The sequence below is a fragment of the Camarhynchus parvulus genome, chromosome 2 (assembly GCF_901933205.1).
Source record: "Camarhynchus parvulus chromosome 2, STF_HiC, whole genome shotgun sequence".
NCBI classification, from domain to species: Eukaryota; Metazoa; Chordata; class Aves; order Passeriformes; family Thraupidae; genus Camarhynchus; species Camarhynchus parvulus.
In genome coordinates, this window is record NC_044572.1 from 98,945,760 (window position 1) to 98,971,148 (window position 25,389).

Consider the following 25,389-nt stretch of genomic DNA (forward strand, 5'->3'; position numbering starts at 1 on the left):
TTGAATGCCATGAGAAACTTTACTGAATTTTTACAGGTGTGAGATAACCAGGAGCACCAAGGAAGGAAATCTAGCTTTTAAATAATAGACTGAATCATTTGTTATAGCACAGAGATTTCAAGTCAAGAAAAAAAACTCAAGAACCTCCATTCTAGCTGTCAGTGAATCCCTATGATGCCTGCTGACAAAGACCTTAATCCCATCAGCAGGGAACATGGACCCTGGTTACTGCCTCAGTTAGTTTATTAGTCTGTAGGCAGCACTTGGATGTAGATTACCAAGTTTCCAATCCTCCTGAGTAACTCAAGCCTGCAAAAATTCAACCTATCCAATAGGATCATACTGTCACTAGCACAGAACTTCACTGTTTAATTTAAATGCACTGGTGAGACCTGGTTAAGCTAGCCAGTGAAGTTGAACATATACTGAAGATACTCCTTTGTCGATTCTTGCAGAAACTTGAAATCATGTAGCAAGAGAGGGAAAGCTGCTCTGGAGAAATGAGTCATTGCCAAAAACTCTCACATGACATCTTAATTGTCACTTGAACCAATCAAGTTTATTTTGCAGAATGAAGTTCAACAGGAGCTAATGAGCAAAACTATACTTCATCCATCTGCAAAAGGAACTTGTACATTAGTGTTGTACAGAACAAACTTTTATCTGATTACAGCAGACAAATGAATACTTAGATTCCTGATCTGTTCTTGACATTTTTCACATGTAAAACAGAAATACCATTTCCCTTGCCTCAGCAGAGAGAGAAAGAGGGAAGCAACTGAAGAGGCTGCTGAAGGTAAGTATTCTGAAGCTTTGCTGTACTTTAGAAATAACTACCGTAAAAAAGGACTCACAGATTCACTCCATTTATTTTTACACCAAACAAGTCTTAGAATATTTCTTGATGGGAAATATTATCTATTCATTCTGCTATACACACCTGAGGAGGGAGATATTCTATAGAAAAGGTAAACCTTAACATAAATCCATTTGTAATGGATGAGAACTCTCATGAGAACAACTGAAGACGAAGACTCTCATATGGGTCAAACTTTCAATATGTTCACTACCTTAAGGTCAAGAGTAGTTCATGTATCACATGGTTAACAAAAGCAGCACAGAATCAGTTATCTTACCTTTCTGTAGTTGTTGTGCTTTTTGGAAAAAACTGGACAGTCACTACTTGTTCTTCTCCAGGAAAGAGGAAAAGGTCTTCAGGTTTAACAGCAAAGCTGCTGTCCTGATCTGATGTCTGAAAGCAGGCAAGGGCAAAAGGGAGGGTTAGTTATCTATTTTAAGGGATTAAATACTTCTACAAAATGTAATACAATTTGGTTGTGCACCTGTTTTACATGCAATTCAGACAATTTGAATACACCTGGAGCTGTCAACACTTTATCAATTAGCACCCACTATCATCACTTAATGTGGCAGATCCTGTTTCCATGGCCTCTGATCTTAGAAATGATGGGCTAACAAATCTCTTTTTAGAAAACGGAACCAACTGCTCCTTCTGTTGAATTTGAAATGCAAGTTTCAAATGTGGTTAGTTATCTTTCAGTTTGGAACCATACTTTCCATGGATTCTCAAAAAGGCCAAGTAAAGACATTGCATATCTGAAAAGTACTCACTTCGAGCTGGCAACATGTACACTAAAAACTAATGCAGTTTTGTAGAAAATACAGATGTTTCCCAATGCTAATATTCATCTTTGCCTTAAGCAGGCTTTACCAGCTAACCAACACCTGCTGTGCAGCACAGGCTTCACTACTTTTACGTATAACAAATATTTTAGTTAAAATTTAGTAAAAATCATGAAGGTATGTTTGTTATAACAAGTAAAACTGAAGTTGAGCAAAAGAACACCCATAAGCTTTTTCTAAAAAAGTAAGCAAATCTCTTTGCCATTTTTCATTGCCTAGACGTAAACTTGTAAAGCTTTTATCAAACCACAGAGCTGAGCTAAAATCCCAAGGCTCACCTCTAGTTCAGTACAATATGAACAGCACAAAAATCATGATTTCAAGAGGGAAAAGCCAACCTACCTGAACTTTCAAATGTACACTAATGTTTCCAGAATTTACCAATGACAGCTGCTGCTTGACTGTTGAACCCACACTAGCAGACAGATGTATTTTCTGCAAAAATAAAGTAAGTCTATGTTTGTATATATACATACATAACAAAACCAAACATTACAAAAGTAGGAGGCGAGGAGAGGCAAACTGTTCTTGAAATACAGTTTGTAAATATACACAAACCTTTAAGTCCTTTGGAATACATATCCTAGCTGTTCCAGCTCTTGCTCTGAGAAAAATACTTTTAATCACAGTGCTAGGTCCTGGACTATCCACTTCCACATCCACTCTTGCCAGGAACTCCTCTGCTGGACCCAAGGAATCTAGGAACAATTTCATGAGTAGCAAAAGCAAGTGTGTCAACAGCAAAGGCCATTCCTATGGATGCATGTCTCGCTTCAGCTACTCTTCCATCTTAACATATCCATGGGGTGAGAAAAACAGCTCTCCCATTACTCCTGCACCACTTTTTTCCCCCTCTTTTAAATAAAGTCTCACAGAACCTTATTTAAGAGTTTTACCTTTTTGTCATATGTGACTGAAATTGTCACTAATGCAAACAAAAAAACCCATCCTACCACACCAGCCAAACTAGTTGATATATATACTATTTTCTATTCAGCAAGTCAGAACAATCCAGAGATTTCTGCAAACTTATTATTAATTTTTCAATTAATGCAATGTTTTTTTCAGTGATGGCTTAATTCCCTCAGTAAAAAGAGTCAACGCAAATTCCAGGCATCTTGCAGCACAAACTTTGTACAGCTTCATACTTAAGTAAAAATGTCCCTGGTAATATATAAAGGATTAAGACATAGAGACATTCTGCCTCCTACAGTTACTAAAAATATGATACCTGAAATATTAGCACCCACAAACCAAACATAGTTTGCAGCCTGTTCCTGCAATTCTAACAAACGTATACATTAAAAGTCAAATCTGTTTCAGCTGAAATAAAAATCAAGTTACTTTACCTGAAGAAGAAATTTGTTTCTTAGGTGCATGGAACAGAACCCAAACTGTTAAAGCTTCAGGATCCTGAAAAAGAAATTGGTTGACTCACCTTATGGAAGGGAGAAAATTATTGAGAGGAGAAAACAAAACATCCACAAAACTTGTACATGCAAAAGGTGTGCTGCCCAAAAATCATTACTCTGAACTCAAATATTCAGCACTGTCATTTCAGACAGCAAGTAAAAAGAACTGACCAACTACAAACTACTCACTTGCCCATCACAGCTTGCATGTATCACGTGGTTTACAACTGATGGAGCTGCTGTCTGAGAAACTGCATCCATTTGTTCGTTAGAAGTATTAACAGGTTCCTTAGAAAAGGTGAAGCACCTCCAGGCTACTGCATTCTGTCAAAAAAAGAAAAGTATTACAAGTATTAAATCTCTTATTGTCAGTAACAGCAATGCTGACAAAGCTGAGAAATGCAAGACAAGTTTTGAATGATCCAAGTAGCTTAGACAAAAAAAAACAATCAAATTTAGGCTGTAGCTTTGAAACATGAAACAAAACCCCACACACTTATCCCAGAAGCATTTTTGTTGGTACCATTACAGCAGGATCAAATTACCACCCTGCAAAAACTATTTATTTCCTGACTAACAAAAGACTTCTTGGGAAGTCTTACATCAAGTGTCCAAGACATATTTCTTAATGATATGTAACAAAGTGTTTGGGTATTAAAATTCAGTATCACAAGATGTTAACTCTCACATAAAGAAGTTTACTGTACTTACTGCATTAATAATAAGTCTAATTGGCATAAAAGCATGGGTTTTGTTGATAAGTTTTAGGGGAAGAGCCTTCAAATTGCCAAAAGGTAAGTCACCAAAATCCAGGCAATCTCCTTTTCCTGATTCCACCTGGTTTTAAAACAAAGCAGAACTTAGAAGAAAGGAAAACCTTCAAAACACACTACCCTACAAAAGTACTAGGATGTTACTCATCTATTCCACCCTCTTAACCCTATATCCACATACAATACAAACTATTACAGTCTAAGAATCATGTTTTCTTTGATATTAGAAGGGGCTACAGCCAATTGGCTATCTCCCATGCATTCTACCTCAGTCAATTAAGCCAAACTTAGTGCAACGTTTATCCACCAAAATCCAGCACACAATCAAGTTATTTTTGGATAATTCAAATTAAAAGTAAGTTTAAACCACGATTATTGTTAGCAAGTAAGAAATGTCAGTTTTAGATAGTTAAAAACACATTTCAGCAAGTTGAAAGTTAAGAAAATAAGGGACAGTTATTTTTTGCTAGCTTAAAAACACTTAAGTGTCATGATCTGCAGCAAAAGACAGCTTTTATTTGGTACTTTTTCCAATCTCAGGAATGTAACAACATGCAGAGATTGAGCACAAGATTTACATTTTATTTGAACATGACACAAGTTCAAATATACTATGAATAACATGGAGAATGGACTACATGTGAAAAAATAAAAAATGCATTGAAAATAAATAAAAATTTATGGAAGAAGCATTAAAATTATATCAATTTGTGTGCATTCATTACTTCAAAACAGATAATTAGCCCAGAGCAAGTTAAAAGACCACCATAAATGAAAAGAAAATGTCCACTGCGGCTGATGACTGAAAGCTTTACTTTTATCAAACATGTCACAGACTACCATGTAATTTGTTCAGGCACCTCCAGAAGTATCATCAAGCCTTTTTATGGCTGTCCATACTCTTAAATCTAGAACTATATGAAGCCAGATTTAATTATTTATGTCACACTCTCTCCCACATGGTTGTCCTTCATGATAAGACACAAGACAAAAGCACTTTACACAAGCACTTACTTTTAATTTTTAATTAGTCCAAAATAAGAAAATATTCTCTACAATCATAAACAAGCTAAAGATAGTGAGAAACCAAGACAAAGCCTACTTGATGTAAAAAATAAAGAAATCCTTACAATTGGAAATAAATGCTTTTTGTTACATTAAATTCCCAATCCAACAGAGCAGATACCTAGTAAGCATCAGATCTTTAAGGTCTTAACAATGAAAAAGTAATGCCCAGTCTTTTAACAACGAAAAAGAAATTTTTAATTTATTCTTTCCACACAGAATGCTTCATTTCTAGCTAGCTGCTTTTGCACAACTGGAACTTCCCAGATTACAATATGCTTCTCAAAAATTTTCTCTATTCCTACTCAAAACATACGAAATTCCAGGTTTCTTTGAGGAGCAACCTTGCAACCCTATTATTTTCCAGTGTCATTAAATTATTCATAAAATTGCAACAATGAAAGACCCACAATAAACAGCAACTTACTTCTAAATTAGGATTTTCAGCGACTGCTGTCAGAACTACCCTGCTTGCCAAAGCTTCTGACTGAATGATTGTCTCGGAATCTGCAGAAACTGGCCAAGATGAAACATTGAGGATACACTGGAAGATCCCCGAGCGGGAAGGTAAGAAAAGTATTTTCAGGTCGTTGGCAGAGTAGGGCCCTACAATGGTTTTGTTCTTGAAAACCAGACATTGATATTTCACAGGATCCATCTGAAAAATAAAATACCTGTCATTTTCAAACAGGCCTTTTACCTGAAGACATTTCCTTTCCAAATACCACATTCATCTGGCTGCTTAACACAGACATTTTGTATATATTTTTCCTCCATTTAATTAATGCATCTTCATATCCATGGCCCATTTGCATCTTGCTCAACTGCAGGCCTTTTCTTTTAATTTAAACAGACAAGCCAACCTGAAAACCACTGAGGTTTTTTTCTACCATCTAGTCAAAGATTGACACTGGGAAAATTAAGTAAAACCCTAATTTTTGAGCAAGAACAGCAGCGTATCTCAGAGTTGACGGAAAAAACATCGGTTTTAATCACACAGCACAAACAATTGCATATATTTATTCATGGAAACAACTGTAAAGCAATTTCATTTAAAAAAATCACCTCTTGATCCAACAGAATCGCTGGTTACAGGAACTGCATAAAAGCTCAAACAAGATCAAAACCAGAAATCATACTCCTGGCAAGACACATGCTACATATGCTGGAAAAATATACCTGAGGGATGTGATCAGGATTGCTAAGACTTATAAGATGCAATATTTAATGCAAATAATTGTCTGCTATTCCTCAGTAATATGGACCAAATAAAAACAGCATGAACCATATCTTAAAGAAGAAAAAAGCAATACTTGATACAATCTACACCTGAACTGGACTGCGGACAACACTGCATTGTTCCAACAGATGAGCTAGATAAAGAGCACTATACCAAAAACTAGTAAGAACAAAAATAACATCTAACTAAAGTTACTGGGTATCAAACTGCCAGAAGCTCAGAGTATCCTATGCCTGTTCTGTTGTTATATTCTTCTTTATTTAGTGTATTCATCAATAAAAGAAATTAAATCCTTCTGATGGACCTTGAATCTAACTCATTCTCAAGTTCTCAAAGTACTTTACTTCAGGAACTATTAGTACGACAACAGAATTATACAGAATTTAGCAAAATTGAAGTGCAAGACAGCTAATGTATGGCCTACAAGCTACCCACAGAACAACCTGTCTAGCTTGAAGCATGCTCCAAATATTTCTCAGTTTCCATCACTCAGTACCTTCTAATTTCAAGAAAAATAGGAGCAAATTGCCAAAAAATGTTTTTGCAGTAACAGTCCTCAGTATGGATGTTTTCTGGCCTAGGGTTGACTTTTCTTGCATACACAAAGGTGGGCATGAATAACCCATAAACTCAAACCTTCCACACTTCATGCACACAATATAATTCTACAGATCAGTCACCTCATGTGGCATTTACCTCACAAAGTCTGCTTGTTGGAGGAAGTCAGGTGGCCTGGCTAAAGAAAGTAGCATTGCTTTTATGCATATTAACGATAAAACAGGGAAAAATCACAGATCTGTAAAGAAGGCCTTGATTTTACATATGATATCTGGTAAGATTACAGTATTAATCAGTTCAATGAAAAAGAAAAAATCTCTTACCCTTTCCCCATTAACCGAAACACTGAGTATTCCAATGTTGACCTGCAACCACCGGTCAGTTGGATTATAAACACTAAGAACCGTCTGAGATGCAATTCCCACACAACAGGCATTAGGGAACTTCAGTTCTTCTGGCACTTTTATATGCCCTTTGGAAGAAAATATGCTCCTGTTAGTTACAAGTATTCAGAAGCAAATCAGCACTCAGGCTGCCACCAAGTTTGTGAACTCATCTGACAAATGCTTCATTATGGCAAGGAAATGTTCGACTCCTACAGTTCTCATAAGAATGTTTTCCATAAGCATGAAATTTGACATTTTGATAATTTCTAATTTGCATCTTAAAGTTCTACTGTCACACAAACAAATACTTATGGAAATAGTACATTCCATACAGACCCACAAAAGTATATTTATATATAAACCTGATATAAAACACTCAGTGGTCACAATTTAATCAGCACTAGCCCAACTCAGAAAATTTGAACATTACTATTATAAAATCTTGTTAGTATGAAAATTGGTAAGGAGTATTTCACTATTTTAAAATGCACTAAGATCAATGATTTGGAACAATCAATAAACACGATCTAAATTGTCACAGATTCAAATCTTCAAACCCACTAGCTTGTCATTTAGGCTGAAAGAATTAGCCAGAAAAAAGAAGTACAGCAAGATTGTAGGTTAAAATAAAGTTTTTAAAATTAAACAGTAATTTGGGTTGTTTAGATTTAGAGCTAAGTCTGAATACAAAGTAAGAGCAGAAAGGACAGAGGACACTTGGCAGGTTGTCTTTTCCTTCATAACCGGCAAACAGTTTCAACCCTCTAAGGGGTTCAAACTTCTTATGAGTTTTGGCCTTCACTGACTGCTAATACCAAATTAGGCTGGAAATAGAACTGTCCTCTACTTTCCAGATAAAATACAATGGAATTTCAAGAGCATGACTTGTCTTGCCTAAAACTGCAGCTAGGATTTCTCTTCCTCCTATGAAAGGTAGTTCTAGATCCTTTACACAAACACAAAACTACTTAAAAGAATGCTGAAATTCTGAGAAATGCTTTTAAGACCATTAGGGAAGCTATAAGAATAGACACTACATTCAGAGAATAACATTAAACAAGGAAAACTAGTAATAGGGTTTGCATAAACAATAATTGCAGTTACAATTAGTACCATCCTAATTTTATTAACTATAACTTAAGCAACATCTCTATCATGATTCCTGTCCACACCTGTATTTCAAACACACTGTAAAAATCACACTCACCAATACCAGGTGACTTCGACAACTCCCACTCCCTTCCCCCAGCTCCAAGAGGTTGTCCAGTACATGGTTTTATATTTAAGATATTATTATTCCATGAAGTACCGTGTGGATTATAAAGTGAAGCTGCACCCAAAAAGCCAGGACCAATATTTGCACCTAAAGGAATTCCCAACATAAGTGGATTCTCAACATGTCCTCCTGGGATACCAGAACAAGGAAGCCCTGCTGGAAGGCCAAAACCTGCAGCGCTGCAGCCATGAAACTGAGACAGAACTGCATTTCCTGCAGGTTGTTTAGTTCCCAGATGCTGCTTTGCAAATGGAGTTGTTGCAAGACAATGCCCTGTAAGCAAAGTGGGGACAGAAGAAGAAATTGCTTGACTCTCAGAGGTAGTGACATGGGATTTAACAGTTGATATATGAACATGCTGTTCACCAGATGAGTTTTTGCATGGCAAACAGGTGTTTAATCCAGAATAAACAGGTAATACATTCTGAGATGGCAGTCCTTGTCTCTGCGCTTTGTTTGTTTGATCCTGACACAGTTCTTGCGCATCAACATTGACAGAAAGTGGTGGAAAGGTGCAGAGTTTACTTGGTAAAGCTGATTTAACATGGTCTAGCTCTTCATGATTTGGTGGTACATTTGAAGGAATAAATGGAACCTGATTAATCCTCAGAAAACCTTCTTTGGCTAGTTCTTGGTCCAGTATATTATGAGGTTTTCTCTGAAGACCAGCAAGTTCATTTTCTTCTTGTTCCTGGTCAATACTAAGTATTGCTTTTTTTCTACTTCTTTGACGTAAGCGGTCTTCTAGATTTTCTTTTCTATCTTCCTGCAGAGGAACTGGGCTGGCCTGAATTATTGTTGTGCTCAGTTCACCAGCATCTTCATCCTAGTAAACAAATATAACATGCAGTATTATATATTTAAGAAAAGCAATAGGATACATAAGACACACCTAATTCTGGTACTGCCTGTTCAGGAAACTTTCCTGTCCGATCATTATTGGGACTGCCATTCGATATAAATAATCAAGTTTGTCTTGTCTGAAGTTTTACTTTTTTAACTGTGACTCTTCACCTTGAAAAAGAAAACCTGCAGCTTCAACCTGCCTGCTATCCTTAAGACACATTCTACTGGGTCTGGCTGAGATGGAGTTGATTTTCTCCACAGTGGTCTCTGTGGTGCTGTATTTTTAGATTTGTGTTCAAAACAGCATTGACAACACACCAGACATACTAGCCAGGTTAAAAAAAAATACAAACTGAACGCCCTTGAACAAAGTCACTACCTGAAAAGGATTTGAGATGCATGAAAATGCACTGATACAGACATTTTCTTTGTGTGCTCACAAGAAATCACTGAAGCCCAGAGACCTGCCATTTTGACAGGTATGGTATAGCTGGAATGAGCAGTCATATTTACACAGACATGCATGTAAGTTAGAAAGGTTCTTCAGGTTTAATATGTCTGTTTTTTAAAATTCCATCTACAATTGCACACACTTTGGAAAGGGGGAGACAGATTCCAGATTCCAAGGAATGCACAAATTCAGATAAAAGATTGCCAATTATTTTAATCAGTGTAAGACTGCAAGTCTGAACACAAATTTTACCCTCAGTGCACATTCTTTTCTAAACCAGTAAAAAGTCAGAATTACTGTCAGAGGTAGAAAATTATAGTTTCAGTCCTGAAAAAAGTAGTACAAGCTACATTATGTATTTATAAATATTTCTCCAGAAAAAAACAAACCAGGAAAATTACTCTCCCAACAGCTGGTGCTGAACAGCAAAGGAGCCTCAGGTATGATGAAAGCAATATAGATCCTGCAACATACTACTGGAATACTGCAGCACATTCCAAGCACAGAATGACTTAATGAGAAACTATCGAAAAAATTAAAGGAAAAAATACATAAACTCAAACTTTTTTCAGAAGTTCCTAGTTCTTGGATTGTTTTACTATGTTTGTATTTATTAGAGTGCGAGCATTTAGGACAGCTGATACCAAAACTCAAATTTCCATATAACTCAGAAGCTGGAAAGAAGAACACCTTCTCCCTATGCACAGCATATCCTAAACTGTTTGAAAACCCTTAAGGCTTTTCTAATTTAGAATTACTTTGACCTATAAATTTTGGTTCAGGGGTAAGGGTGAGGTGCTGGTTTTTTCCCTTACCCAGGATGTCTCTGGACTACGCATCACTGCTGAGTTCTTACGGGCACTGCCGGATGCAGAGACATAGGTTAACCTGCTCATGCTTGGACTCGAGTAAACAGACTGAGGTACCACATTCTCTTTGCAAGGAGATTCCTGACAATGTGATGGGTAATTAAAGTCCACTTCAGATCTGAAAAAGAGATTCAAAATATGCCAATATTAAAATGTATATTTTTAATGCTGCCATCAAGAAAATCAATGTTACCCATTACCTATACTATTCTAAAAGTCAACTTAATTAGCTGTTCTGTTAAATGCAGTCAGTAGAAATGAGAAATCAGCTCTCAATTAACCTTTACAAGATCTGGCTTTGATGTACATAAAACACATTTTCATTCTATATAAATCCATATAGGTAAAGCATCAGAATTCCAAAACTGAACTCAGATGCTAAGGCCACAGAAGCAACACAACTTATTAAAAGAGGTGAATCAATATACTTGTATCTAACTAGATTAAAAAGTCAAAAGAAACCATTTAATCTCCCAGGCATCACACATTAGATTTCCTATTCACTGGTGGAATTCTCTTCATTTCAAATACCTGAAAACACAGGGTCTTTCAGCACTTTGCTCAACAAGAAAAGCTAACATGACAACAATTAAGGTCACTGTCAATTTTAAACTGGAAATCTTAAGAGCTATATAATAATGCCTGCAAAAATACATATTCTCCTGCACATATTAATTTCTGAGAAATTCCAGACAGCCTGTAATTCTAATAACACATACAAACACAACAGTAGTTAAATACCAAACAATGAAGTTAAAAGTTAAGTCAGAGAAATCAGTTGCCTCATCTTATGAGACTGCACACAATCATTAGCTACTGGCCATGTTAGTGTTTAAGATTACAGAATTAATTTAGTTGAAATCTTATGACACTTACTGTAATGGGAGCTCATTTAAGAAATATTGTTCTTTGAGTTGCTAAGGAAACCTTAAACCTTGGACACAATTATGTATCAAAATACAAAATAGTCAAAAGCCACACAAATATTTCTACCCACCCTCTCCCACAATAAGCAATGATACAAATCAGAGAACCAGATGGAGCAAAATACTTCTAAGCTTAAAAAACACAACTACATTGGTCTATACAATGTCCAGCTTATTGTATAATGAAGTCTTAGCCCAATAAAGATCATAGTCAACATTCAAACAAACACATAATCCCTCAACAATCCTCATGAAGCACTAATTCTTGTAAGCTGCACCAAGAAATTTACCCTGAAAACGCTGTTCCAGAAGTCTCACTAGGAGAAGAGTGAATCAGAGGTGAAGTTGAAGGTCTGAAGCTACACTGCTCACCCTCCAGATTTAAGTCACATTCAGGTAGAACGGGTTTATGCTCTGGCAAATAAACAAAATTTAAGCACCATATTTATTTATGGACAGGAAACAAGTTAACTGACAAAAAAAAAAAAAGCTTTTTCAACAAATAATTGCATCTATATAAGTCTACTTACCAGTACTACTCTGGAAAGTTGGGGACAGCTTCTCAAAAGTTACATGTTTTGCATTCCCCCTACGTGGAGTACTGGCATCCTTGTTCCTCTTCTCTGTATTTTGCTTCCTGTTATCATTGTTCAATTTCTGCACAGGCTTGGCTGCTGTAGGACTTACTGAGACATATTTACTAAATTGCTTGGCAGGTTTTAAGTTGCTGAAGGACACAGTATTTCCTGCACTTCTCTCCACCAAATCATTACACGGTTCAGGAACAGCATTTCCTGCTTGATCAACTGTTTCTTTATCTTCCCCTATACTACATGCATTAGTGAGATTGCTGTTCTGGTAAGCAAGCAGATTTCGCTGTGTCACTTCCATTTTTGCTGCTGAGAGAATTCCACATGTGTGGGCTTCATTTTCATTAAGTGTCTCTGATCTAATATCAGCATCCATTGACTGTAAATGTTTACGATTTACCAAATCTGACAACTTTTCTGAACAATGAACATTATCTGCAATTACATCTCTGCGGCTGGGAATACCAGACAGACTAGAAAAATTCTGACTGTCACTTTCTTCATTAAGATAATCAAGCAATCGCTTCTCTATTCCTTGCTGTTTGCTGTGATTATTGATCCAGTCCTCTGCAAAAGCATCCTTATGTTTATCTTTACCCACTAAAAAGGTATCAGATGTAAGGTTCCGGAGAGATGCTTCATGTTTCATGACACTCTCGTATTCACTTTCACATCTGTTCTCGTCTGTTTTTTTGAGGTATTTTTCCATATCAAATTCACTATTTTCCTCATTGCTGGATAATGCCTCATTAGCAGAGAGTTCAGCTTCTTTAACAGCTCCAGGAAGAACACGTGTTCTTTTACTTTTATTGGAGAGTGCCATCATCATAGCAGCTAGCTGGGAAGGTTCAGCACTGGAGGAAGCATTAGCAATAGCATTTGCAATTGTGCTGATACTCAAGACAGAGTCAGAATGATTAGACAAGCTATCCTCAAACTTGCCTTTATGAATTCCATCCTACAACAAAACAAAATGAGTTAAGTACCACAGTAAGAAAATTTTTGTTCGGTGTTTTGTTTCGTGTTTTCATTTCAGGATATGGCAATATATTAACACTCTTCATTGATGCATTTTTAAACACCTGTCTAGAAGGAACATTGCAATAGACATTCTCATTCTCCTGATTTTTAAGTTTACTTCACAAAGGCTTTTCTAGATTAAATAAGTATTGCCTACTAGGAAGCCTTAGTTCCTGCGAAACTTATAAAATCCTAAAATGCTTTATTTAGTTCAGTTGAAAGAACTGGGAGGAAAATCCTATCAGGGACAAACAGCAGAGAAGTTAGCTACCATGACCAAATATACAGTAACTTCTAATTTAACTTGAAATCATCTGCCTCTACAGAGAGAAGACACAGCTATTCCTACAGCTTTTTCTATTACTCAAGTCTGATTTCTTCTTTAGTTTTCACAATGGCTATTCTTAGCAAAGGGCACAGAGTAGGTAGACACGTCTAGAGCCCAGTTTCTTTCTGTCTCTCTCATACAGACACAGACTCAGGAAGAATTGAAAACACCTGTCCTCCTGTAGATACACATGCATGATTTGACAACCCCCTCATCAAAAGACAGACAGTGCATGGAGCAGACACGTACACCATGACTGGACTGAAAACAAGCTGAACTGCCAGGCTCAAAGGGCAGATCAGCACCACCAAGTCCATCAGGAGGCCAGTCCCCCCTGGTAGAGTATCCTGGGGATCAAGACAGGGGTCAGTACTGTTCAACAACTTCAATAATGATGTGGATGATTGGGCACCTTCACCAGGTTCCATCATCACACAAAATTGGGAGGTGTGGCTCATACTCCAGGACAGTCAGCTGTCACTCAGAGGGAGCTCAACAGGATGGAAAGATTGGCTGAGAAGTTCAAAGGGAAATGCCAAGACCACCACATAAGGAGGAATAACCCCAGGCCCCTGTACAGGCCCTGGGCCAACCAGCTGGAAAGCAGCTTGGCAGAAAAGGACTTGAGGGTCTTGGCAGACAGAAAGTTGACCACAAGGCAAGCAAAGAAGCTCAACAGCATCCTGGCCCGCATTAGGAGGAGTGCTGACAGCAGGCTTAGGGAGGTGACACAGGCAGGGAAGGTAGGTATCAAGGACTACAAAACTAAAAAGACACTTTTTTCAGACTTGCACCATGCTTATATTCTTAAATTCTATCAACTAAAAGATTTTATTCCAATGCTAAAGGTAAGCTGTTTCATTAAAAAAATAGAAGGGGAAGACACAGCTGAAATTCAGAAACTTGATCACAGAACATCAACAGCCTATGAGTCTCTGAAAAACTATGGGCTGACAGACTGAGCAATTCCCAAAGTGAAGTGGGAAGGAAAAAGAAAACGAGATGGTGATAGTATCACCTGACTTACTACTACTAAAGGATCATGCCATTCTAATGAAACTATCCTAAGAAATAGGGGCACCTACTAGGATTCAAATGATCAATATAAAAAGCAGTGAGCTGATGTGAAAGTCAAAATGTAGCTGTATTCAAAGAATCAATAATAATTGGAATAATTTGAATTTTGTTTCAGTTCATAGTTGCACTTTAAAGAAAAATCCAAGAGAAATACCTTTGCTTTACTTTTGGTAGCAGCTTCTGTATTAATATTTTCATGTATTCCAGCAGCAGTATCCACCCTATGCCCTGAACCTCCAGAGCTGGTAAAATTTGCATGTTTTTTTCTTTGTGCTTCTAAGTCATCTAACAACAACATCAAAAAAAAAAAAGGAATTAATTTACAGTAAAGAAATTGTCTAAAAACCTGCATTCTTGGATACATATGTTCCCTTAATGCCCCACAGAAAAAAAGAGCTGTTCCGTAAGTACCTGAAAACACCTCAGACAACTGTGAAATCTCTCGGCCGATGTCACCCCCTGATGAATCAGATCTCATCAGCAAAGGAACAGGCTGCCTCTTCTTCGGGGATGTAATATAATAACCAAAAGATGGCTATAAAAATATCCCAGAATACAGCATGAGTAAATCTAATAATGAACAAACAGGTTCAATACACTTGCAAAGCAGTTTTGGCCCACAGTGCTTGCTTGGTATACCTCTCATGCCACTAAGAAATAACACAGCATTGCAAGTGCCCAATGTGAACACATACACTGCACTTGCCATACATACATCAAATTAACAACTGGCATGGCTGAACCCCAGCTAGGGACTAAGTACCACACAGCTGTTTGCTCACTCCACACTTCCTCCCAACAGAAAGAATTGGAAAGAACAGGCAAACCTCATGGGTTGAGATAAGAACAGTTTAATAACTGACACAAGAATAAATTGTAACTGTAATATTGGTAATGAAAAGGAAGGAGAGGGGAATAACACCCAAGAGAAACAAGTGGTGCACAACACAATTGCTCACTGGCCACAGACCAATACCCAGCCTGTCCCTGAACACTGATCCACGGCTGCCAGCCAACTCCCTCCAGTTTACAGACTGAGTAGGATGTTCTATGATACAGAATATCCCTTTGGTCAGTTTGGGTCAGCCGTCCTGGCCGAGGCTCCCTCTGAGCTTCTTGTGCACCTGCTGCACTGGCAGAGAATGAGACACTCCCAAATCCTTGATTTAGAGTAAGCACTACTTAGCAACAACCAAAACATCAGTGTGCTATCAACATTATTCTCATACTAAATCCAAAACACAGCACTGTACTAACTGCTACAAAAAAAAACTTAACTCTATTCCAACCGAAACCAGGCCACAATTTACTTATACTAGTACCCAAAATAAAGAAATCAAGTACATCACATCATCTCTGCCTGAAGGTATGGTCTGCCACTAAGCCTTGGAATGCTTAGGACAGACTCTTAACTCTGCCAACTCCAAATATTCCTCATGGCACAAGTGAATTACACAAGCATGTGTGACTACTTCCCGTTGTACGCACTTCCCCACCTTTTTTTTTCTTTTTGCATGAAACACAGGTGAGATCCTGTTACTGAAGTTGGGCACTGCCCAGATAACACATCAACGATCAACAGACACTCAGAGATGCCCTCACTGTTTAAATACCCTTGTCTGACCAGCATTTCACTCAACTGTGTGGGTAATTTGCTGGGACCTCCAACATGCCTCCTGTATATGGTGTACTTTCCTCCCTCTAATCCTACACATAATTAGTGTTCCTGACCAAAAGGCAAAGATCAACATTCAACAATAACACCAGGCAGCACTTCACATCAGAAATTCCAGTAGGAAATCAGTCAATCCACATCTGTAACACACAGAATTTCCTTCCTAAATCAACTTAGAAAATTAGATCTGATAAAGAACTGTTTACAAAATAACAAAGCCAGTGCTAGCTGGTGGTTTTCTTGTCTTTTCCTTGTTTCTCAATCCTAACATTTAGATACATACCCGTTTCACATCACTGCCTCCACCAAGACATCCAAGAGCTTCAGACCTCTGACCAAAGAACTCCCCCAAAGACAAACGTAAATAGCTGGCATCTTTATGAAGATCAGATGTTCTTGGCAGAATGAAGCTATTAGCAGATCTCCATGAAGTATTTGCCAATTCAGATGCATTTAGACTGCCTACCTTTCCTGCCTGCAGACAAAGAGATTTCAGAAGTTGCAACTTGTAAATAAATTAGAAAACTATTTTGTTTACATCGAGGTCATTAGTTACCTGCATAAGCCTGTGTGCTTTCTCAAATTCTTCCTGGTCTTGTGCAATCATAGCTGCTGCTTCAGCTTAAAACCAAAGAGAACACTTAATAAAATAAGGCAAAAGTTACAAAGTACTGTCATTACTATTTGTCATCATTAAACTCAATTTGATGGAAAGTTATTGCACATAAAATTCAAGACCTGAGACAGTCTGGGACACACTAGGAGTTATTCACTCCCAGTTTGGTGAGAAAAGTCACATGAAATTAGTTTTAAAGGAGTACTTGCTGGATCTCTAGAAGTCAAAGCAAAATCAGCACTTAGCTAATTAACTTAGAAACTTTCTTTATTCACCACTAACAGCCTTACCCCAAGCTAAACTATATCTTTTCATAGGTTATGATACCCATACTAGCTAGAACCAAACATCATATGGCTAACTCACATCAAAACTTTATTATATTTGGGGCTGAAAATTTTTTCCATCAAGGTGGTACCTTTGAATTGGAGCAAAAGAAAGATACTGGCTTGTACCTATTAATGAAAAACCCATGCAAATTAATAGGCCAAATAACTCAATCTTTAACTTCTAATAACTTTTGAATTCAAATGCCTGTACTATTTTCACAATTACCATCTACAGAACAATTAACACTTAAGAATCTCTTCACCAAAATGTTGTGAAAAACTGATCAAGAGATACTACTCTACCACCTGACTGCAACGTCAATGCATCATTAAGCTTATCAAAACTTCAAAAATACATGTCCTTGTACACAGAGCATCCCTAGGCATAGAGGGCAAAAGCTGAGAATTGATGCAAACTTGTAAGGTGAATACAGCTGTTGCCCATAAAATTACTCATGGGAAGTCACAACACATACTCTGAGGAAAAAACAAAGTTGACAAAGTTGGAATACATCTTCATTGAGCAATCCAAGTTCATCTCCTGAAGGCACTATGAGTGACATGCTGTTATAGCCAGTTGAACTCTCAGTCAGCAGCAGTTTTTTATCTTCTAAATGAAGATACAGCCCCCAGAGACTTTCTGAAGCACCCAACACTGTCAAGTGAGCACTCCTGCACTACTCCATACAAGAGCACACTGTGTGCACAGTTTGCTGACAGAAAGACACATCATAAATGATACTCCAAAGAATCAGATGTCACATGTCCTTTCTGTCCTTACAAATAAAATTTCTTCAGCTGTCAAATATCACTGCAGACAGACAAGCAGACTAGCAGCCAGAAGAATGCCAAACACATGGAATCTGTCAGTGTGTTATCATCCACCACACAAAGAGGTAAGCTTATGGCCTTGAAAGCAGAAGTGTTTAAAAATCTATCAGGTGGGAAAACCTAAGTAGCCTTGGAAAAATTTACAACAGTCAAATACTCTGATCACCTGGCAACTCAAGTCTAAGATAAAGAGAGTGAAATATATTGATTCTGAAAAATCATGGAAGAGTTCTAGGTTACTGACATAGTAGATGGAAAAATGTCTCCCAAACGATATATATTTACCTGAACCATGAGAGTACAGTGTTGAAAAGCATTATTTCAATCAGTCAATCCTGTTTGATCACTCATTCAAAATAAACAGCATTAGACATAATTCACTTCGAAAGAAAGAAGAACCTTGAGTGCAACATGGACATCTTGAGAATACATTAGCCCACCTACATGTCAGCTTCAGAAACTAGGAGAGATTAGGAGAAATGCTGTTGCACACATTGCTTGAATCTCTTACAAAACAGATGAGCAGATAACATTTTGGTGCTAAGGAATCAATTTGCCTATGGTGTTGCATGTGTATTATCCAAGCCTGTATGACAAATATATAGACTCTCACAAAGATCAGTCTGATATAGCTTAAGGATAATAAACAACTTTTTAAGCAAACAGAGGTTCAAAAAGCCTGGAATTCAAGTGAAGATGAGAGTCCCCAAGTCCCTCAAAAAGCTCCAACATCGTTCAGTACCAGTACCATTTTTAAGCATCAAGACATTCCTAAGGGACTTCACAAAAAATCAGCAGCTAGCCAAGTCTCTCAAATTTTGACACTGTAGTTGCATCTATTTGATTTTGTAGTAATTCCTCAGTGATAATTATTTTCTCTCTTATAAGCATCACTCAACACAAAATTACTCTTCTTCTCTTTTTCTTGCAAGAAAGGAAAGCAATCATTAAAGTCCAAAGGAAAAACTGTGGAAGTGAGCGGAGTTGCCTTAGCTCATACAATAGGTACCAATGGTAAATGTTAGAGTGCTTTTTGTTTTGTTTTAAAACACACGTCATGAGAAGAGTAGGAAACACAGCAAGAAGCTATGTACCATAAATAATGATATAATATCACTACAGACTACTATCAGCATCTGCTTTCAAATAATTTGTAGTATCTAAAACCTGGAGGCTTTGCAACACCAAATACTGATTTGTTGAAGTGAAAAAAACAAAAAAGGAAGAAAGTTTACTTAACATTATTACAGGCAACAAGAGTTAACTAAAAAGATGATTACATACAGCCAGTAATGAACTCCTCATTTCTTTTATCACCTTCAGACATATTTAAATCTTGTTCTTCATCAAATGCAGTATAATATGCAAGATCAGTCACCCACTTGCCCTCCTCATTTTGATAGACAATGCTGTGTGGTAGATCACCTAAAAGATACATCAAATGCTACGTTATGGATTGAAATAAAAAAGGGATATGGCAAAAGTTGCTGCAACTGCAAGCTTAAACTAATTTCATCAGCAAATAAGTAGCAGTTAAGTACAACATACAACAATCAGTGTTTCTGAAAACAATAGCAAGTCAGAATTAATTCACACTACATTGGTTTTCATTTCCAACTCCTACAACTAAATAAAAATGCCTAGCTTACAATATTATTTCTTTTTCCATGCAACAGAATATGGTCACAATTGCATGGACAGGTTTAATGTAAGGCTAGGTTGTATGTAAAGCATCCTACCTTTGTCTGTGGTAGTTAAACTTAAGTTCTCACAGCTGTCCCCAGCTGGAGACAGGTAAGTATCAGGAAGACCAGCTTTACACTGAGTTGCATCTGCCTGAGGAGCATTTGCACTAAGAACCTCAGGAGTGGTGTCACGTCCCAAAAATCCTCTTGCTGTGTGAAGCACTTCTGCATCAGAAGAAGCAGCCTGACAGACAGAGGACTCCACTTCTTGCTTTGGAAGGACATCTGAGACATCAGCTTTATGGCCGTCCATGCACTGGAGGTACAGGGAATCTAATCGCAGCTCAGCAGCTGTGCGGGAATCCAGCACATCCCCAGCAGTCATGGAATTCTTTGAAAACAATCATTTGAAAAGTGACAGAAGCACAGTTATTAACTGCATGTATTAAAAGTTCTAGATAAAAAACAGTCCAAGCTGACTATGTTTGAAAAACAGGCCTAGAACCAAAGTGTTGTTATTGATTTTTTTAAAGGAAGGTTGGGTGGTTAGCTAAAGATCTAACAAGTTTTCAAACACACTGCCATCTTCTACTACAGTTTTACTCTACATGAATAATAGGAATTTAAATGACAATTTCATACCATTTGCTGCACTGCTCTGGGCAGCATTTCTCTTTGCACAGGACATCCAGTTATCCCTTCATTTTGTGAATCTTCATCACTAGCACTTCCAGAGTCTATTTCAGTCACAGCCCCATAACCAGCAGAATCCTTTAAGTTCTCCTTTAGATAAAAATTATAAAACATTTAGGTAGAATAGATATTAAAAAAAAAAACAAAAAACACTACAGGGCCTTTTAGAATGCTAAAAAATTCTCTAGTAGAAAAGAGATTAATGATACTTTGTTTACTTATACGACACTGCCATAGCCAGCACCTATAGTTAGCCTCTGCCGCCAAGAACACCTCCTGGCTATGCCAATCCATAGATGTGCCTGCAAGGACATACACAGCAAGAAGATGGGAAGATCTCTTAGTCCTACTATATCTTTTCATTCCCTTTAACATGGGTTCTGTGTTACTCCCCTTTCCCTTTTAGCTGACCCACTGTTGGATGAGGGCTCCAAACCAGACTCAGAGCCTTTTGCACCTACCCTACTGTCTATCTACAAGGCAGGGACATCTTGCACAGAGAAGCCCTGAGAGCAGAGCTCTGTTGTTCTCACTCTTAAAATCACTTATCCTTTCCTTCATGCACTGATGTAACAAACTGCAGCCTATCCAGACTACTTGTACAGGGTTAACATCACTTCCCAAACAGCCTGGAAACTCTGATGTCAGTTGGGAAATTTCTGAAATTTCAGAAGCTGCAGTTTAACTGTTTAAATCACACTTTTCCACTCTGGTCAAGCATGAGACTGCCAGGATCACATCCACTGTTGCAAAGCCAAGAAAATGGAAAGGCACCTAATCCCCGGCAACTCATTTGGAATGGAGCTAACTGTTGCTCAAAGGCAAACCACAAACCAGCCTCTTGCTGCCCTACCTTTAACTCCCACATATTTACCAATTATTTAAGAGAATTATTGACTCTCCTGGAAAGACAAGTCTCTGTGTTTCTATACACTTAATAATACCTTGGACATTGCTATGCAAGATGGAAAAAAAAGTGATTAAAACGACTATTTATAAACTTGTATAATAAAAAAGAAATGCCAGCATGTTGCCTTAATACCTATAGAAACAAGAAAATGAAACCAAAAATATGATTAAAACTAACTCTGTTTAGAAATACCAACAAATATAATCAATGAAAGTTTAACATGTTTAAGAGCCATTGGGCATGCCGAGCTTTGAACTTTAAACCTACTTTTAGTAAGACATTTTCAGAAAGCTTCAGTGCTGCACAGCATTCCGAGAGGTTTTGCAGGTTGGTGTCTCTTCTTATTTCTGGTTGTATCAGCTGCTCAAAATACGCTTCTAGTTTGTTATCAAATTCTTCATCATCAATATCATCACCTACAAAAAGAGCCTTTTCACTTTTAACAGACATTTTATATCACCTGACATACTATCAAAACAATTCCATAATTTACTCTGAATACTGAATTGCATTATAAAAATAAAAAGACCAGTACTGGAGCCCTGAATAGGCAAATATTTCCAGCTCACAACTACCAACTCTTCGGAGGGCAATCAAAAGTAACTTCATCCTCTTGAGTGTAAAAAAATCCCAACAGCATCTCTACTCAGCAAACTATTAACTTAATTCTTATTATGCTTAACTCTCAAGTGAAGTTATGCAACAAGAAAGAACAAAACAACTTCAAAAGACAGTCATGACATACATAGATGCCATGGGAGAAATGCAGCAACCCTACTTTACTGCAAGTAACCTATTGATCACTCTGCCTTCCCCATTGGTGCCCTGTCATCCTTCATGTTGTGGGCAAAGTCAGCTGCATTACTGAAGAAAAGCATGTTTGTCCTTCTGCAGCAGCCACTGGAAGGGCACAAAAAGTTCAGAACTCTTAGGGATACAGAACTCATGCTCTCACTTCCATGTCTGCAGGTAAACTAGACTTAAAACTCTGATGTCACCGCACACATGCAGCATCTAAAGAGAGCTGAACTCAAACTCAAGTAAAAGTCCTTTTAACTGCATGGGTGTGCTCTTCAACACAGAATTTTATCTCTACTAAACTGAACTGAAAATGTAGGTAGAGTTACCACTTTAATAAATCAATGCTGACGTTGCCACTTCTATATTTGATTCACAGTAACTGAATACTATTGTTTAATTTTTTAGATTAAAATTCCAATTGTGATCTTCTCTGACAAATTCCATAGCCACCTACTCTTGTTAAAATTTAAAAATACTCAGTTTTCCAAAGAACATTTTTCTTTAATACTGTTATACTACTTTTTTATCAAGCATAATCTGATATTAAATACTTAAGTAAAACAGAATCTTTCTTCTCAAGTATGCAATAACATTGAGTCAGAATTAGACTCAGCTACCAAGAGCTATAAACACACCTACCAGTGGAATCTTCATCTGTGCTTAGAAGAGATGAGAGTTTCTCATTCTCCAAAAAGCTTGACAGGCTATTGCTAAGATGAACACTTGAGACAGCACCTTCCATCATCTTTTCAGAAGGTTCAGATGGACCAACCTGTGAAAAGCACCCATAAAGAAATGTTTCTAGAAATTACTAACAATTGTATGAATTCAGTTAATAAAAAATAATTAATGAGGTAAATAATATTGCAAAACTCTGCACACTTTTTTTTACTTATCCCAGGAAACACTCTAGTTCCAATGGACTTTGCCTGCTAGCTTCCAGAATGGATGCATGCAAGAAACATGGAAAGCGTAAAAGGGGAAGAGCAAAAAAGCATCTGAAGGAACTCCAAACTTAAGAGACCTCAAAATAAAGAACTGAAACATTGCATTGAAGAGTTTACACTTGAAAAAAACTGTCCTCCATCATCCATTGAGCTGCAATCCCAACTTAAATGTACAAAGACATCTCTCAATAGTTTCCTGTGCTGTTAAAACAGAGCGTCTTCAGAAATGGTACACACAGATCCAAACTTTGCTGGAAATTTCTCAAAATGAGCACACTGAATTATTCAAAAAGAAATATTTCAGCTCAATCTAGCTAATAGCAAATACTCTATCTTTTCTATAGCTGAATGATTTTTAAAAACAACATGATGTAATGTCTGTTATGGATTTAGTCTCAGATTCTTTGTGATGAACAGATCTCTGACACAGCAAAAAAAAAGTCCAAGTTCATAAAGTAAAGAATTTGAAAGGAAAATGAATTATGGTTTTCAGAAGACAGCCAGTAAGCATTCAACTGTAACTCACTGACCACTGTGGCCCCTACAAAAATCAAATGACAGAAAACTAAATCAATATACTAGCTGACACATTAAGGAGTATGTATTGGACAGCATTTGGTTTCAGCCTGATAAAAGAAACAGGAGACCTCCCATTCCTGTCTACATTGGATCTCTGTGACCAAAACTCTTAGCATCTCTAACACAGTAGATAAAAACAGGTGGAGCATAACCCTACCTGTCACTACCAGCAGCTAGTTGCTAGCTCTGGATTATGTACTTCAATTTCCGAAAGCACTACAAAAAAAATCCTCAAAAGATGCTTCACTAAAATAGACTACAACTGGGATAAAATGCAAGGTCCTTACAGTGACAAAGAACTACAAGACAGTGGAAGCAAGGAACAAACAACAGTTTTCACAATTGAGGGAGATTAGATGGAGTCATGTTCAGACGGTACTAATGAAGTGATCTGCAAAATGAAGGCAAAGTGAGTCATGCCAGCACCTTTAAAACACAAGGTATACACAGTATAAGACAATAAACACAGCTCCATTCCTCCCTCCTCCTCTCACAGAATTAAATCTATTAGATTAATATTAGAAAACATTTAATTTCACTGTGTTTGGAAAAGCTTCTACCTTGCTGCTTTTAACATCTGGAAGAAAACGTATTCCATTTGGCAAATCTGAAACATAAGAAAGTGGTGTAAGCAGTATTTTAGTAGTAAAACATGAGAACATAAGTGCTGACTATTCTCTAAGGTTAAACTGAGCCTACACCATAGAAATAACCCAAACATACAGATTACCACAACACTAAACCTTGTACGTATGGCAATGATCTAAAGGATCTTGTTAAAAAGGCAGAGTTTCATCAGGGCTAGAACTCTAAAAATTATGAAAGATATTTATTGCCTTAAGGATTTCCACAAGGCAGCACAAGAAAGTAAGGAGTCCCAGCTTGTGCTAGCAGAGGGAGGAACACGTGTTCTTTTCCACTGCTGCACTTCACCTACTGGACCAGTTCTTGTTTTGGATCATTTTAAGCAGCTTCCACTTGTCTGTTATATCCACACATAATCCAGCTGGAAGTCCCACACGACAGAGAACAGTTTAGACTTGCACACACAGATTTTAGCAAAAAAGGTTTGTAATTCTTCAGTAATAGGTGTGAATAAAAGACAATTTCCAAACAGCAATTTCCAAGTGAAAATCAAGTAACTAAATATGCCTGGCCACTATCATATCCAAACACTGGGCAGTCTCACCTTTCCAAAGTATTACCATTTTGTTACCAGTTACTGCCACTTCCTCAAGAATATAGCAACAAATGAGTGGAGCCAACACTTCCCTGTTAGAAGTGGTTTTTTTATGAGGGTCTATTTATATTACAGGCCACAACACTTTCTAATTGGACATGTTATCTGTCAAAATTACTAATACTTCACAAAAACCTATACAAATACTCAAAGCTTGGAAAAGGATAATGTCTAAAAGTATGTATTTACTAATTGTATTTACTGAATTTTAAAGGACAAGTAGAATTTATTCACAGAACTGGCATTAGCAAAAACCCCCGACAAGCTTAATATCAGTAGCCATGCTATTAAAATTAATTTGGGAATATTCTTTTGTTTCCAGTACTCTACCCAGACTTCAGAAAAATTATCGTTTTCACAGCAAGTATTCAAAACTATTTTTTCATGCATAACCTCACTAGAAGGATATGCTTCTGACACCTACAGCAGCAATTAAAGACATCTATTACAGGTTGGAATGGGGCAAGAAAAGAGATGCTAGCTAAAACATAACCTTGCAGCCTTATACTTGCTGAAATAGAAGGGGTAGAGAACAAGCTACATACACTTCTCCCATAAAGTT

General features: G+C 37.3%; 1 protein-coding gene across 2 annotated transcripts in view; it reads right to left on the reverse strand.

Moving 5' to 3' along the window:
* CEP192 (centrosomal protein 192) overlaps positions 1-25,389 on the reverse strand; it is a 41,366-nt gene that overhangs the window by 12,331 nt on the left and 3,646 nt on the right. For both annotated transcript variants that reach the window (XM_030971643.1, XM_030971644.1), the window contains exons 5-26: positions 24,148-24,194; positions 22,701-22,833; positions 21,528-21,676; positions 20,300-20,440; positions 19,712-20,048; positions 19,257-19,397; positions 16,753-16,817; positions 16,480-16,671; positions 14,933-15,056; positions 14,676-14,806; positions 12,037-13,054; positions 11,797-11,920; positions 10,527-10,698; positions 8,346-9,240; positions 7,076-7,224; positions 5,382-5,612; positions 3,828-3,953; positions 3,306-3,440; positions 3,054-3,117; positions 2,263-2,402; positions 2,047-2,139; positions 1,137-1,252 (exon numbers count right to left, since the gene is read on the reverse strand). In XM_030971643.1, the coding sequence (XP_030827503.1) occupies positions 1,137-1,252; positions 2,047-2,139; positions 2,263-2,402; positions 3,054-3,117; positions 3,306-3,440; positions 3,828-3,953; positions 5,382-5,612; positions 7,076-7,224; positions 8,346-9,240; positions 10,527-10,698; positions 11,797-11,920; positions 12,037-13,054; positions 14,676-14,806; positions 14,933-15,056; positions 16,480-16,671; positions 16,753-16,817; positions 19,257-19,397; positions 19,712-20,048; positions 20,300-20,440; positions 21,528-21,676; positions 22,701-22,833; positions 24,148-24,194 (4,723 nt within the window). The remainder of the gene's footprint in view (positions 1-1,136; positions 1,253-2,046; positions 2,140-2,262; positions 2,403-3,053; positions 3,118-3,305; positions 3,441-3,827; positions 3,954-5,381; positions 5,613-7,075; positions 7,225-8,345; positions 9,241-10,526; positions 10,699-11,796; positions 11,921-12,036; positions 13,055-14,675; positions 14,807-14,932; positions 15,057-16,479; positions 16,672-16,752; positions 16,818-19,256; positions 19,398-19,711; positions 20,049-20,299; positions 20,441-21,527; positions 21,677-22,700; positions 22,834-24,147; positions 24,195-25,389) is intronic.